Source organism: Saccostrea echinata, unplaced genomic scaffold, assembly GCF_033153115.1.
Source record: "Saccostrea echinata isolate AGI-Se365-2 ecotype Australia unplaced genomic scaffold, CSIRO_AGI_Sech_v1 ptg000001l, whole genome shotgun sequence".
Lineage (NCBI taxonomy): Eukaryota > Metazoa > Mollusca > Bivalvia > Ostreida > Ostreidae > Saccostrea > Saccostrea echinata.
The window spans coordinates 34,551,515-34,568,883 of record NW_026889750.1 but is presented as its reverse complement, the minus strand read 5'-3'; the positions used below and the strand labels follow the sequence as shown (position 1 = coordinate 34,568,883).

At 33.2% G+C, this 17,369-nt stretch overlaps 1 protein-coding gene across 2 annotated transcripts in view; it reads left to right on the top strand.

Annotated features, from left to right (window-relative positions):
* Positions 1-17,369, top strand: part of LOC133190510 (epidermal retinol dehydrogenase 2-like) — a 45,983-nt gene that overhangs the window by 26,158 nt on the left and 2,456 nt on the right. For both annotated transcript variants that reach the window (XM_061326174.1, XM_061326183.1), the window contains exons 2-6: positions 12-181; positions 2,915-3,099; positions 9,849-9,980; positions 10,923-11,167; positions 14,709-14,834. In XM_061326174.1, the coding sequence (XP_061182158.1) occupies positions 43-181; positions 2,915-3,099; positions 9,849-9,980; positions 10,923-11,167; positions 14,709-14,834 (827 nt within the window). In that variant the 5' untranslated portion in view covers positions 12-42. The remainder of the gene's footprint in view (positions 1-11; positions 182-2,914; positions 3,100-9,848; positions 9,981-10,922; positions 11,168-14,708; positions 14,835-17,369) is intronic.

The following is a 17,369-nucleotide window of genomic DNA, read 5'->3' as shown; positions in this document are numbered from 1 at the left end:
GCTCTTTATAGCGCAGTCAGCAGACCAGCAGACACCACCAACATGAATGCTGTGCTAGAATTCTTTGTCACGTTATTTTATGTAATATACTATTGGTTAGAAGCCATAGTGTTAACATTTATACCAGCAGGACTCAGAGGCAAAAGTGTAGCGGGCGAAACTGTGCTTGTTACTGGAGCAGGTAATTTTATTATCCTAATTTCTTTGGGGTACCAATGTCCACACAAGGTTGTTTGTTCTGCTTTTCAACAATAATATCGAAAAGATAGGGTATTTCACTCATCACACGTTTATCACCATACACATATAATTAGCTCAGAAAGGAGAACCCTTGCACCTCCCCTTTCTCTCATCCACACCCTGTCATCATGGGTACTTGGGTACTGGATTGTAACGAGTTTGCAAAACTATACATATCTATAGCGCATCACTATACAACAGGCACTAGTAATCTAACCAGAAGAATTGGCCAATGCATTTTGGGTTATTCTCTTTAGAGAATTTAAGTCGGACAGGCTTTAATTCGCCTACATCCACGGATGTAGGTGAAAGCCAGTCCACTTCTCTAAAGAGAATTACTGTGGGTGTACACTTCTTGAAATGCATGCATGTATATTACACAGAGTTTTTGAAAATTGTCGGCCCTTTCGGCAAGGTCAGGAATAAAATGTCTGGACCGATAACCTATTAAGTAAAACATTGGTCCAAATGACCGTTTGAAAAAATCTCACATGATGCAATTTTTTTAAAGATTAGAACTGGGGTGTGCAGGTGAAGGTCACAAAAACAACAGAGATGTCCACGTGTTGATGGTGGTTGATCTTTTTTTTTTTAAATCAGAGACATAAATTGTGTTATTTATGTCTCTGCATGATTAAAGACTCTTAATCCTAAGAAAAGAAAATTGTGAGATCAAATGCATTTGAAAATAATAAAGGGCATTTTGGAGCAGGAATTTATTTTCCTTTCTGTACACATTTATTACATTTTCAACAGTGATATACTGTGATTTATTTATTGAATAAAAGTGTAATTCTGTCATAGTGTGAAAGGATATCAAAGTGATATTCTGTCACAGACTGCGAAAGCTAGGATATCAAAGTAAGTAAAAAATAATTTCTGGCCTGTCATAAAATGATAGTAGGGCTAGGTATTGGATTGGAATTTCGTATTGCGATATATTGCCATATTTTTAACTGTATGGTGATATGTATTGCAATATTTTCAATAATAGTTAAAATGCTCTTTTCTAACCTCCATTTATAAGCCGAGTGTGTATAACTATTATATATGCATTGTATCAAAAAAGTTCATGTTGATTTCACTGCAGTTTTGCAACAATATAGATAAACATACAACAGCAACCTAATTGTTTGGCACGATTGAAAACGTTTCTGACATATTAAATTTCATATTTTACTTTAGAAATCTAAACCCTGAGCATTTTGCCGGTATATCTGTATTGGAAAAATGTATCACAATACGATATTTTTTGTTAACAAATAGCAATTCGTACATACAGGAATATCGATATTATTGCACAGCCCCAAGAGATAGTAACTAAATGATCTTGATAGAGACTAAAACTGCCAATTTCCTCCTAATTTTGTTGCTAAAATCCATGTTATAATGTTTTCAATCTCAAAATAGCTAAGCTATGACGTCATAGCTTATGACTCTGTGTTAAAAAAAGATAGAGGCAAAGGGAAATCAATGATTCAGAAAATGTCATAAACAAAAAATTCAATGTTCTTCTGGATATGGAATTTATTTCACTTGTGAGACACGATTTTTTGATATTTTCACTCATGCTTTGCACTCGTGAAATAAATTCCATATCCAACTACAAAACATTGAATATCCTCTATATATCTGGTCTGAGAAAACTTTGTCTGGTCCAACAGAATCTTTAACTTTATCCGACCAAATGTCTGACAGTGATTTAAAAATTTCGAGAACTCTATTACACTATTCATATGTTGCCATCTTTACAGTGACTGAAGTCAATATTCAATGAACAAAGTACAGGATTATATCCCTTTACTGAAACTATTTTAGTTAGCTTTAAAGGCTAAAGAAAAAGATATAACCTTAGCATATTTTTTTTTTATAATAATCTACGCGTTAAGTCAAAAAATGGATAATAAAAAGTAACCTTACAACCTACGAACCATTACGTTTAAATACATGATATATGTTTCTTGATTTTACAAAAAAGAATTAAGGGTCATTGCATAAAACTAGGGTGGTTGCATGATAACTGTAAAGAGACATTTTTCTAGGTCGTTTTAGTATTCACCAAATGAATGACTTGACACACTTTTTTGTCATTCGCTTTTGTAAAAGTGAGGGGACATTAAATCTCATTCTGTATGTCTTACTGTCTGTCTTTCCATTAGTCTGATGTCACAAAAGCTTAAACCTTTAGTCATAAGTTTTGAATTAGAACAGTATAGGAATTGAATTTTAAGTAATAATGAAGTATCACTTTGAGCATAGTTGGGGCACTGACTGTGGTAGATGCACAGAAAAAATGAATTTGATTTTTGAGAATTCATGAGGACATGAACTACGATTCACATTAGTGCTTCATGATAAATGTGCAGGCACGAAGCGATTGTACAACCTATGCATGATGTATGAAGTGAGGTATTGATTTAAATGTACAGTATGTATAAAATGTAGGCGGGAATTGACAGTTAGCATGCATAGTTCTTGGTATTTACAAGCAAGACAAAATTTTATGAATTTTAATTATTGTTGTTTATGCATAAAAACTATTATAAAACAAATATACATGAGAATAAAATTTTGACAAGTATATGGTTTAGCTTAAATATGTTTTTCAATGTAGAAATAAATTTCTCACTAATAAAGTGCAATTTACAGCACTTCAATTTTTTTTCTTTTCCAGGAAGTGGAATAGGACGGTTACTATCAAAGAGATTTGCGGAGCTAGGTAGCAGGCTTGTGTTGTGGGACATCAACCAGGCTGGGAATGAGGAGACTGCAGAGCAGGTCAAGGCCATTGGTGCCACAGTTAAGACATACACTGTAGATCTCAGTAGCCGAGATGCAATCTACAAGGCTGCACAGCAGGTGCTTGATATGTCATCATAGTTGATAAAGATTTTTTTTTTTGATTTCATTAAACTAGTGGGGCAAGTCATTAAATTTATCATTTCTTTGTTTTTTGTATGCTCAGTTGTCTGAGTCTGTATCTTTTTGAACATTTTCAGTTTCTTCTCTGTAGTAACTGTAACTGAACCAATTTTGGTAAATATTGTGTTACCCAAATGCTATCAAAATTCATGTCACTTTAAATCTGCTACACTCATGATCAATGAGCAGGCAAATTGTTAACCTGATTATAATGAGGTGGTAGCACTCAACCAGAATTGTGAGATTCTTGTCCCCAGGGTCCAGAGTTCAGCCCTCAGGTTGGGTCTAAGTTCTTATGAGCAATAAAATGCTAGTTAATTGAAATTTTATTAGTTTTAATGAAATAGTTCCAAATTTTGAATGCATGGTTGCAAAATTTCCAAGTAGAAACACTAGTGCTACAGTCCCTGAAACGTTCTACTTTCCCACTTGAACGGTGAGCGAACGCTGAACGAACGGTGAACGAACGCTGAACGAACGCAGAGCGAACGGTGAGTGAACGATGTGTGAACGCTGAACGCAACTTGGTGAACGATGTGTGAACGGTGAACGGTGAGCGAACGCAGAACGCGAACGGAGCGCAAACGCGAACGCAAAGTGAACGGTGAACGAACGGTGAACGCAAGATGAACGATATATTCGGAATGCCTCTGATCTTTTCCTTGCGTTGAAACTATTTTATTGTATTATAATGTCAGGTGCCAAAAAAAAAGTAAATAAGTAAACCAATAAATGAATGAATAAATAAGTAAATAAAATAAATTCTCCAAAATTGTCTTAAGAAAGACGATTCATGCACATTAAGTTTTTAATCACACGATTTTTAACGCATTAAAACATTGCAATTGTTGCCGAACGCTGAAGTATAAAAGATATTTTTTTAGTTGGAAAATAAAAATTTTTATTCTTATTTGATAACAAATCAGAGAAAACTTCTGACTTATAGAATGAATTAAAGCGATTGTAACATCCATTCATATATGTATCTCCGTGTCAAGGCGATTTCATGTAAAGTAATAAAAAAAATTAACTACAAAGGTCAGTGGACGTTTTGCATTTATACGCTCGTACTTTAAATGTTTAATACAATAATATATTATGTGTCATTTCTATTTTTCATGATGATTTATTGAGCAGACTTCTACATGTATCTGTAGATGGCCGTGATTATACTCAGACAAGATAATACAAAGATACATATTCATATTATTTGTTATAAATTCAATTTTCAGAACTTGATATTTAAGTAATATGCTGTTATAATTTTTATCAAACAGACAAATGAGAGAGAGAGAGAGAGAGAGAGAGAGAGAGAGAGATTCCGTTTCAGCCCCCCTTCCTTTCAGGCTTCACTAAATGTTTGCACCTATATCAAACAATAACTCTGATATTTTTTTCTAAATATATTAGACAGTGAAAGTAACTTTTTTTTTATCAACAAATCATATCCATCTGTTTGACAGTATTACTCGTTTTTATTTTCCTGCTTCAAGTTCACACGAAGTCCACGTGCTTGTCCTGTCAATCAAAATCATTCGACACTGTGCAGGTGTGAAAGTTTCGTCACATCGAAGAACGAAGTGCGAGTATTTCCAACAAGTTATAACATTTATTTTTATCATTTCTAGATTTGATACCAACATTTGAATAATTAGTGAATAAAATTTACTGGGCATTAACACTTGAATTTGAAACATACTCTCTGCCAATTTCAAATACCACCGCCGACACGTGTACATTTTGAACTACTATTGTTTTGTGACTTTTTTAGATGCATGTTTGTTTTGAGACTGAAATTTTTGTTCTAAAAAAGACCTTAACTTTTTTTTAACAGGTTAATTAAAATTTTCTGGAAATACAGTACTGACTAAGTAACCGATTTAGGGGAAAAGGGGGGGGGTATTAATCATATCGAATAGCAAACATATAAAGTTACGGTGAAGAAAGATTTTTTTCTCTATAACTATAGACTTTACATACATGTATTATAGTAGCGAATATTCTGTAGTGCATTACATTTTAAATAAATATTTCCTTTAAACACACTATCAATTTAATTCGCTCCAAAGATAATAAATTAACAGGATATCCGCAGTACTATGTCTAACTCTCAGAACCAGTTCTATCATATTTTCTGTAGTAATTGAATAAAAAAAACGCGTTAGAAATAAATATTTTTGTAATTTTGCTGCGTAATTATTTGACTTGGATAATTATATCTCCATTACCGATTTGTCGTCTTTAATAAAACATCAAAATGTTGCAGTGCTTGAAGTATTTGCACATTGGCCTTAGTTAAATTTAATATTTCAGCATCGTTCTACATAGGTTCAGGATGTGCTTATAACAACATTTTTTTTCCAGAGTAATTTAATAAATAACCTAATAGCTAAGTTAGAATAATAAAAATATATATCTTAGATTTTTCCCCCATGAAATAATGATTCTTCAAACACGATATGTTAGTATTAAATTAAAAAATCTGTAACTCCTTACCTACAAAAAGACAAGTCCTTTCACTTGGGAGTTCCGAATGGCAATGACAACTGAACGATAGGTGAACGCTGAACGCAAAGTGAACGGAACGAAGAGCGAACGCTGAACGCTTTGTGAACGGTGAACGCGAGCGCACGGTGAACGGTGAACGCAAAACTGTGAACGTAGAGCGAACGGTGAACGCACGGTGAACGAACGGTGAACGCACGCTGAACGAACGGTGAACGAACGGTGAGCGAACGGAAAAATGGGAAAGTAGAACGTTTCAGGGACTGTAGCTGTGTGCTATATTCACAAAATGGTTAAAAATAACCTGGCATATAAATGTAATATACAGTTAAACCTCATTATCTTGAACCCAATGGGACTGAGAAAAAACTTCGAGGTATCCAAGGATTCAAGATATCTGGGGTAAAAGACTTAAAGAATAAGGGATTGTGACTACCAAATCACTTAGACATATCCATGGTATTCGAGATACATGTATCAGTGTTTGAGATACTGAAGTTCAACTGTAGTTACATTTAGACATCAATTAGATGACATCATGGGTTCATGTTCACAAACCTTGAATTATCCCATATCAGGGATCGACATTTACGGTTGTCCAATTGTCCGGGACAAGTAAATTCTCAGATCTGGCAAGTGAAACTTTAGATGTACTTGTCCGATCGGTCAAGTGAATTTTTCTTACAGAAATGTACATATTTATTTAGTGTACATTATTTTATAAATAAAACAATAAATTGAACATTTGATTTCTGCCAGGCACCTGATTGACATTTGATTTGCGTTCGGAATATTCCTTGGTAGGGTTTCTAGATTATACTGTCCATTTAAAATCGGGTTCGTCATTCTGTTTTCTTTCGTGGTAAATACTCTCTACGTCTAACAACTTTGTTAACTTCTTACTAGGAAATTAGATTATTTATTTACTCACAGAATGTAAGTAACACATTATATCCTGATCAAGATATGTATGTTGTAGCAACCATCTTCCTTTAGCCTTGCTTCAGAGTTATCTCTGAAAATAATTTTTCACAAAAGGATCCTACTGAAAATAATTTTTAAAAATATGAATTTCATTAAAAGGAAACAGAGGGTTATTGCTGCATGGCAGTGTGTGTTAACAGGTTAAATTGATAAGGTCAGTGGCACACATTTATGTACAAATGCGGCATAGATTTTTTTTCATGTAGCTCACCTTGCCAAGTTGACAGAACCTGGTGTATTTGGTCACATTTTTTTCTTATCATAACATTTACAGTATAAATAATATTCTTCTTCCCTAATTTTGGGCAACCAAGTTTTGTATTCGGAAAAGTCAACATTTCAGATCACTTGCCCAAAGGGCAAGTGAATCTAAAAGTTAATGTCTATCCCTGCATATTTATATATTTTTTTTTTCAAGGGCGTAACATAATTTTAATACTGTAAACCAACTATTATTTGTGTGCAAGAAATATCCACAAGTTACATGATCTCTTTTTACTCGCGAATAATTCTCGCCATAAAACATTACTTTTTTTTAATTATTTATTTTTTTTCAACACAATTCATTCCATACAAAATGTCCATTATCTTTTCTATGACAGAATTGTGCATATACAGACTTACAAGAGAGAGAGAGAGAAAGAATTACAAAAATAGTTGGTTCCACCTGTTCCACTGAGTGTCAAATTTCTCTTTTTCACCATGTTCCCCATTTTTATACAATATATATATTTGTGTTTGGAAAAAATGACTCAAGTATGATATTATCCAATATTTTGTATGACCCATAAATGTCACAGAGAAAAATTAAAATCTTGTGCATAGCATATAATTATGTCTAATGTATATGATTGAAATACTAGCAACCTGTGTAAAGATCATTTAACTTCATAATGAAACTTGTATTTGCAGGTATCTAAATATCAATTCAAACATTTTTATACCCCCGCTCCGAAGGAGAGGGGGGTATACTGTTTTACCCTTGTGTGTGTGTCTGTCTGTCTGTCTGTCTGTCCGTCTGTCTGTCTGTCTGTCTGTCCGTAACAAATTTTGGTCGCAGTTCTCTCAGGAACTACTCATTGCAGATGCTTGAAATTTTAGCACAATCTTTGTTTAGGCATGCCATATAATGGGATTCATTTTTGGAACGAATCCGATGTCAACTTCCTGTTTATCCGTGCGTCTGTCCGTTCCATACATAACAAACTTTGGTCGTGGTTTTCTCAGCAACTACTCATTGCAGATGCTTGAAATTTTAGCACAATCTTTGTTTAGGCATGCCATATGGTGGGATTCATTTTTGTACTAATCCGATGTCAACTTCCTGTTTATCCATGTGTCTGTCTGTACCACACATAACAAACTTTGGTCGCAATTTTCTCAGCAACTACTCATCACAGGTGCTTGAAATTTTAACACACTCTTTGTTTAGGCATGCCATATGGTGGGATTCATTTTTGTACAAATCCGATGTTAACTTCCTGTTTATCCGTGCGTCTGTCTGTATTATACATAAAAAATTTTGGTCGTGGTTTTCTCAGCAACTACTCATTGCAGATGCTTGAAATTTTAGCACAATCTTTGTTAAGCCTTGCCATATAATGGGATTCATTTTTGGAACAAATCCGATGTCAACTTCCTGTTTATCCATGTGTCTGTCCGTACCATACGTAGCAAATTTTAGTTGTAGTTTTCTCAGCAACTACTCATCGCAGATGCTTGAAATTTTAGCACAATCTTTTTTAGGCATGCCATATGTTGGGATTCAGTTTTTACAAATCCGTTGTCAATTTCCTGATTATCACTGTGTTTGTCCATAACCGAACTTGTGTATTCACATCAGAGCGGGGGTATTATTAGTGAGCATTGGCTCACAGACTTCTTGTTATGCCCCCGGATCGAAAGATACCGGGGGTATATTGTTTTTGTCCTGTCTGTCTGTTTGTCTGTTTATCTGTTTGTCTGTATTTCCATTTGTCTGTTTGTCTGTCTGTCTGTTGTCAACTTTAACCTTGCCCATAACTTTTGATTGGTTGGAGCTATGACTTTCATATTTCACATGTGTATTCCTTGTGACAAGACCTTTCTTTGGGTACCATCATATTTGACCTTTTGACCTTGACCTTGGAGTTTGACCCACTTTTGCAAAATTTTATGAGACTTTAACCTTGGCCATAACTTCCGAACAGTTGGTGCTTGGGGTTTCAAACTTCACATGTGTATTCTTTGTGACAAGGCCCTCCTTTGGATACCAACAACTTTGACCTTTTGACCTTGACCTTAGAGTTTGACCTACTTTTAAAAACTTGAACCTTGGTCATAACTTTTGAACAGTTGGTGCTTAGGGTTTCAAACTTCACATGTGTATTCCTTGTGACAAGACCTTCCTCTGGATATCAACCACTTTGACCCTCTGACCTTGACCTAGGAGTTTGACCTACTTTTGAAAAACTTTAACCTTGGCCATAACTTTTGAATGGTTGATGCTAGGGCTTTCATACTTCACATATGTAATCCTTGCGACAAGACCTTCCTTTGGATACCAACCACCACTTTGACCTTTTGACCTTGACCTAGGAGTTTGACCTACTTTTGAAAAACTTAAACCTTGGCCATAACTTTTGAATGGTTGATGCTAGGGCTTTCATACTTCACATATGTAATCCTTGTGACAAGACCTTCCTTTGGATACCAACCACTTTGACCCTTTGACCTTGACCTAGGAGTTTGACCTACTTTTGAAAAACTTTAACCTTGACCATAACTTTTGAATGGTTGGTGCTAGGGCTTTCATACTTCACATATGTAATCCTTGTGACAAGATCTTCCTTTGGATACCAACCACTTTGACCTTGACCTTGACATTTGACTTTTATTTAAAAAACTTGAACCTTCGCCATAACTTTTGAACAGTTGTATCTAGGTCTTTCAAATTTCACAGGTGTATTCCTCGAGACAAGACCTTTCTTTGGGTATCAACATTTTTTATCTTTTGGCCTGGATTTTGACTTGCATTTGAAGAAACTTTAACCTTCGCCATAAGCTGCCATACGGGGGCATCAGTGTTTCACAAACACATCTTGTTAGAAATATTACTTTATATTATTATACTGTACAGAAATCATTTTTTAGAAAACTATACATGAAATATGAACTTCATAGATTTTCAATAACTGAATTATCTGTTTTATTTACAGGTGAAGAAGGATGTTGGGGAGGTTGACATACTCGTTAACAATGCAGGCATTGTCACAGGGAAAAAGTTTTTGGACTGTCCTGATCACATGATTCAAAAAACCTTTGAAGTCAACACAATTGCACATTTCTGGGTAATTGGAAATTACATTTTGATTCATTTCTGTATTTCAATAATAATAGAACTTTTAAGAAAACAATAAATTTTCTATCCTTTAACAAAGGATTAATTATTTTAGCTTACAAGAGCCAAAAGTTCAAGTAAGCTTTTCTAATCAAAAAGTAATCTGGGATTCGTTTCTATGGTTGTCTGTATTAATCATCAGTAAACTCTTCACATTTTCAATTTTTCCTGTGCAGCACAGAAATTTGGAAGGGATATTTTAAAGAATTTCCTCTCAAAAACCACTGGGCTAAAAAATGGAAAACTTAGTTAAAGCTTCCTTATTGAGTGTGCTTTAAGTTCGTTCAGATCATGGCTCCTGGGGGCTAAGGTGGGCCACAATAAGTTGAAGTCAAGAGTTTTGAAATAAAGTAAAACAGGGCATTAAAAAAAATCAAGCATCTTCATATAGTAAAGATACAAAATTGTTCAAATTATGACCCCTGGGGTGAAGGCAAAGTGATATATAATTTAAATGACTAAGGGTCAATGATTTACATGGGAAAACAAAATGTATGCACATGTATAGGGAAAATCTTCAGAAATCATCTTAAAGGATATGACCATAATTAGTCAGTTTAGTATGTTAGCATACCTATGTGATAGCTTTGGGGACTAGGTTTTGGGACAATTTGGGAACAAATTTTATACAGAAAATGTATAGATGTTTGAAAGAATATGAAAGCTGAATTTGTCGAGTTGACTTCAAGTCTAAATATACTATAAATTAAAATTTTGAAATCATGGACTTTAATAACATATCCTTAATTATTAATCAGTAGAAGAATTGAGCCTCGGGTGAGCATTGTGGCTCATAGGCCTCTTATTTAAATCAGTACATGTATTATGTAGGTATACATTGTTAATCATCAGTTCACCTCTGCTAACATTGAAAATAACTACTCTTTGACAGACTTGTAAAGCCTTTCTCCCAGGAATGATGGAACGTAATCATGGACACATTGTGAACATCGCCAGCTCTGCAGGTCTGATTGGTGTAAACGGACTCGCTGACTACTGTGCCAGTAAGTTTGGAGCTGTAGGATTTGATGAGTCACTACGCTTGGAGCTCAGCATGCAGGGTAAAAATGGAGTTCACACCACAGTTGTCTGCCCTTACTTCATCTCAACTGGAATGTTTGAAGGAGCTAAAACAAGGTATTGAACCCACACTGTTCTTAATTAAACTAGAAGTCATGCATTGTTATGTTGTAAATTGTTCATCTATCACTCTGTTGAGTATATTTTAGAACCTGTTCCAGAATGCCATTCTTTCAACAGCATTTTTTTTTTATTTCAACAAAACCAGACACAAATGTAGCATACATAATTGCTATTATCAATTTTCAGTTTTGATGAATAATAACCTCATTCTATCATAATCGCTGAAAAAGTTCTTATAGTAAATTTAGAAGAAAAGGATGAGAGAGAAGTACATGTACAATTAATCCCCTGGAATTAATTATCTTGCTTGCTGCAGAAAATTTAGTAGGCTTATCTTTATCTTATTTTTAAGATTAACGAACACCTTTGTCTGCAACTGATGTTTGTTTTGAAGTTAAGGTCAAGCTTGGGTGATATTAGCATTCAATGAAGACTGGCATTTTATAAAGCACAAGCTTCATTCTTATTTAAAGAGACACCGTGACGGAAAAAGGGGAGAATTGACAAAAGTAGAATTTTTGCATGACACATGCAAATTTTGTTCAATTCTTGAAGTTATTAGCTTTCAGAAATTAAAAGTTTCAGAATTTAAAAAGTAAAAATAATTTTTGTTTGCCCCAACACAAAAATATTGCTTCACTTCTTCCTCTATTTTGTACGCATGCGCAGAAAAGTTGAAGACTTTACCATGGTGTCAATTCCATAGATATAAATGTCGGATGACTGAGGATTCTGATACAATCTTCAATAAAGATTATCAGAACTTATTCCTCACTTTTGCTTGCCCCAGTTCAATGTTGTTTACAAGTTTCACACTAAGAATAAAAGTCATGTGACCTTGACATTGGGGTGAATTAAAAAAAAATGACCACCAAACTGAATTTTTTTGGCAAAATTCAACTACTTATAACATATTTTTCACTTATATCATCATATTGCAAATGCATTCTAGTTTAAAATCCTGAAGTGGCAATAGTATAGACAATTGGATTAAAAAGTTTCAGAATTTTTATTAGTAAAATTTCTTTTGAAAAAAGAAAATATCATTACACCTTAAAAGACTTTCTAAAATACATAATCACAAGAAATTATAGTTTTTTATGCTTCAAAATGGTAAAAGGGGTATAAATGATTAAATCTAGACCTTGAATGAGTATCTTCTCTTGTACATGTGACAAAAAAGTGGCTTTTTGATTGTTATTTTACATTTTTTTTTCAATTCTGGTTTGAAATGTTTTAATATGAAAAAAATATGAAGCAATAAAATTCCCCAAAATTCACTTTTTTGTCCGTTCAAGTCAGTTCTTTAAATCTAAGCCAAAAAAGAATTGTTATATACGAGTTCTCTTACAAAAAATACTAGATTTTGAAGTCACCCTATGTTACATTATTGTGTTGCACTCCTGACATCTGATATGTATTTTATTTAACATTGTTTTAAAAATTATAACACACAATAACCCATTCTTACTTTGTAAATCAATTTGTCGTGTTGATATTTTTCATTGTTTACAGCAGGTTTTTCATATTTTGAAGACCTTAAAACATGATTATTTGCAAAGTGTACTATATATAAATTGTATTTAAAATATATGTGATATGATGAAAACTATTCCCTGAATTGACTGTAGAATTTCTGTAATTTGTTGATAGACATAGTGTTTTGAACATCAAATAGTATCAAGCATTTTTTTTCAACTTATTTTTTAGAAAAGATAGTTAAAAAGCATTGGTAATTATGAAGCAGTTTTGTTGCACTTCTGACTGCAGTAAAGTTTAAATTTAAAACCATAGAACACAAAAATTCATAAAGTGTTGGCAACATCAAGTGGTAATGAAATTGTGCAATACTTATAGCCCAATACTTCATAATTAAAACAGATGAAAGTATTTAAAATTCGCATTTTATCTGGAATTATACCCTATTTTATGCCAAAAAACTAGCTTAAATGTATATTTAGAAGATAAAATATATTTTAAAGCCTATTTTCCTTTTGAAGAGAAACACAGTAACCCACCAGAAAAATTCTACTCATTATTTTTTCTTTATTTTTATTCTTATTGGATGATTTATAATTCTAATATATTTGTTGCACTCCTGACCAAAAGCATTGGGGCCTTTAAAGTAGAATTGTGAAGTGAAAGTTACATAAGAACTTGTTCTGTTGTTTCAGTGAAGTTGAGGAGGAATTACTTGAATTTTATGACAATGTTTTAGTGTGTTTATTTTTAATGTTCATTAAAAAAATCACAAAAAAGATAAAAACACATCTGAATTGATAAAATTGAAAAAGGAAGGATTTTAATAATAAAACTCTCAATAATATAGCATTAAATTATACAAAAAGATCATTATTAATTAATGAATACTTCTAAGCATGAATAAAAGTCTTTTCGTCACAGAACTTGAATCTTTAAAAAAATGTGTTGCACTCCTGACCATAGAAATATGGATCTGAAGCACAGACAGATCCTGTAATTGATAAATCTATTTGGTAAAAATGTTGTTTGTGTCTTTATTTTCCAAAATAAAAATCAGAAAATCATATAATAATAATAGTTTTTTCATGCTTGGAAGCAAAACATCAAATGTTGCACTCCTGACATTTTTGGGTATGCACATATACTTGACTCTCATTAATGCTGCTTGTGATTTATATAACATTTTTAAGTTTTAAAATGTATATCAGTTATTATTTTACACTTCCAAAATTCTTTTTTGTCTTAATTTTCTATCAGAATTTTACAATCGATGTTTTTTGGCAACACTACATTTTTTCTGTTGCACTCCTGACATGGTATAACATTTTTTTAAACATCAGCCATGACCACAACTTGATTAAACAAAAGTTTCAACAGTCCACATTTAAAGCTCAATACTTTGAATATTATCAGGAAAGTCTTTATTTTCAACATGAAGCATTATTTTTTATTTCACAGATCTCCAAAAAATATTGAAATTTCAAAATGTCACAAAAAGGTGTTGCACTCCTGACAATTTTAGCATCACTTTTGGGCATAACTTTTTTGTTAATTGAGATATGATATTTGGCAGGTATTTAGACACTATCTAAAGACATATGCTGAGACATAGATATCTATTTTCATTGCCTGTATTTTTAGTGTGGGTTGATAAATATGCGTTTGGTCATTTTTTTTGAATTCACCCATTGTTGACATTGACGATAAAAACTAAGCGATAGATACAACCTTTGTTTTTCCGGCACTTACATTTTGCAGTTCTTTTCTTGCTTTACAGTGAAGTTGAGTAGTCAAAACTTCGCTTTATTCATATTTCACGTAAATCTTTTGTTTTATGATACAACTTTCATAAAAGAAACACATGATTTTGATTCATTTTGTAACTTTAAATATACATTTAATTGAGTTATTTTAAGATGTGATGTTTTTACTGCCTTATGTAAATACAAGGATAGTATTTACAGGTTGTTGGATATTTAATAATTATCTTGAAATTTTAAGAATACAGTTGCTGTTGCTTATTCTTCTTCATATATTTTTGAAATTTTGTAAGGTTTCCTGCCATTTTGCCAATTCTAAAGCCAGAAGAAGTTGCCCTCCGTATTGTTGATGCAGTTTTATGCAACCAACACATCATAATGATACCTAGAATTATCTATCTTTTTGTTTTACTTAAAGGGTAAGTATGAAGTGGCCTTTAAATTTTAAGATTTTGAATATTAAACGTGTTGTAAGTGAAAGCTCTCATCATCAAATTTATAGCTGCATTTATTATTAGAAGTTCCCTTTGTGGTGATGCCATAAATCCATGTAGTATCATACCAATTTATGATAAGTTATGTACATGTAGTCATCTAATTTAATCAAATGCAAGACAACACAAGGTCAGAATATTGTGTATCTGGCAGAGAGAAGCAGAATATGAAACATACTAACCAGTAGGGCTGGGTATTGGTTGGGAACTTCGTATTGCGATATATTGCGATATTTGGAACTGTATTGCGATATGTTTTGCAATATTTTTAATAACAGTTAAAATGCTCTTTTCTTATCTTATTAACTGCCTTTTATAAGCAGAGTGTATAAAACTTTCATAAATACGTCGTAATAAAAAAGTTTTAGTTGATTTACCCTACCAATGACTTGTACATTAATTATGAAAAAAAAACTTTATCATACTTGATAAATAAAAGGTATTTTGGGCTTTAAGTCTGAATGAATTTTTAAGATTGACGAAATTACTGATGTCCACGCCATCACAATTATTTTGTGTCAGAATGGATGTTTGAATCGAATGTAGAGATGAGGAGGCTATGGTTTAGATATACACTCTTTTCATAAGATATTCATTAACAAATCACAGTAGAGAAAGCTAACAGTAGTTTTTACCTCACCTCAACAAAGTTGGGGGAGGTTATGTAATACCCTCGGCATCGGTGTCATTGTCGGCATCAGAATCCCAGGTTAAAGTTTTTGGTGCAGTTTTCTTTGCAAGTAATTCTGTGCCCTATATTAATCAAAGATGCATGGAGGATGCTTCTAGTATGTTTCTTTGTACCAGTCAAGGTTTCAGACGCTGCAATTTCAGCTGAAGAATGACCAGGTTAATGTTTTTGGAGTAGGTTAAAGTTTTTAGAGGTTAAAGTTTTTGGAGCAGGTCTCATTTCCAAGTAACTATATAAGCCCTATATTGACCAAACTTAAATGGCTGATAATCTAAGGATGCACACTACCACGCTTTCTTTGGATGCTGGATCTCACCAACATTTTCCGGATGAGTGACCAGGTGAAAGTTTTTAGAGCAGATCTTATTTCCAAGTAACTATAGGCCCTATATTGACCAAACTTGCATGGATTATACATCTTAGGATGAACACTACTGGACTTGCTGCGGATGTTGGATCTGACCTACATTTTCCGGATGAGTGACCAGGTCAAAGTTTTTGGAGCAGGTCTCATTTCCAAGTAACTATAAGCCCTATATTGACCAAACTTGCATGGATGATACATCTTAGGATGCACACTACTGGACTTGCTGCGGATGCTGTATCTCACCGACATTTTCCAGATGAGTGACCAGGTTAAAGTAAACTATAAGGTTATCTGAACCAAAGAACGAGTGCACTTATGGGCCCAGGTAAAATGTGAAAAAATGAAGAATCAAATTAAACATAATTTTTCATCTCAGGTCATTAATTGATATCTAAACCATAAGACTCAACAAATTTTATTGCTGGTATTCATGAATATACAAAGAACAAAACCATACAATGTGGTATGGGTCAGCCGATATTTGTGATTTTCTATAGTAAATTGAGGACGGTCATTCATTTCAAAGCTTTTGTTTACTGTCAGCCTAACATTGTACAAACTTGTGCGAATGACAAAAAATGCATTATACATTTATAAAACTTGTGTGAAAGTAGGAAATTTGTACAAGATTAGGCTTGTACTTAAGATATTAAAAATGTATGAAAAGTTCAATGTTTTTCCTATAGCAAGCGAGAGCTATTTACCTGTATGACCTATGTTGAACCCACCCGTGGAATAAATTATTTAAAATACCGGTAGTCACGTGAGTTCTACCCAGGTAAACATTCCTCAAAGGTGCTCACTGTAAAAGATAGCCACATTTTGTATCATTATATCGAAGTCGTGCTGCATATAGAGAAGTTTGTATGTATTTGGTTTTAGGAACATGGGAGGGTTAGGAGAGTTTAGTGTCATTAAAATGTCATATCATACATAAAAGCGTCAAACATTTTTAACATTCATGCAAGACAATGGTAACGGTATTGAAAGCTACCTAAATACACCTTTTTTCTCATTTTAAAATTTAAAGGAACTAATGTTAATACATATTGTATTATTTCAAATGCAAGCATGCAAATTTCTTAGTTTGATCACTATGGCTACAGGCATACGATTTTTTTCTCAGGTAAAATAGCGCAATAAGTATCATTCGGCAAACACGCCCATCAGTGATCCACCATCAGATTGTTCAAGTGTGCGATTTAAATGTCTCCTCCCCTTGATTTAAATAAACGATACTCAAATTGGTTCGGTACGACTTTTCCGGATTTGGGGTATCTATAGGCATATAAAAATCTTCATTTGTTTCAAATCCATGCTGATTCAGGTGATGTTTTAATGTGATTTTAATTAGAAATATACACTTGTATTTAACTTTTACAAAAAGAGAACAATTTGGTAA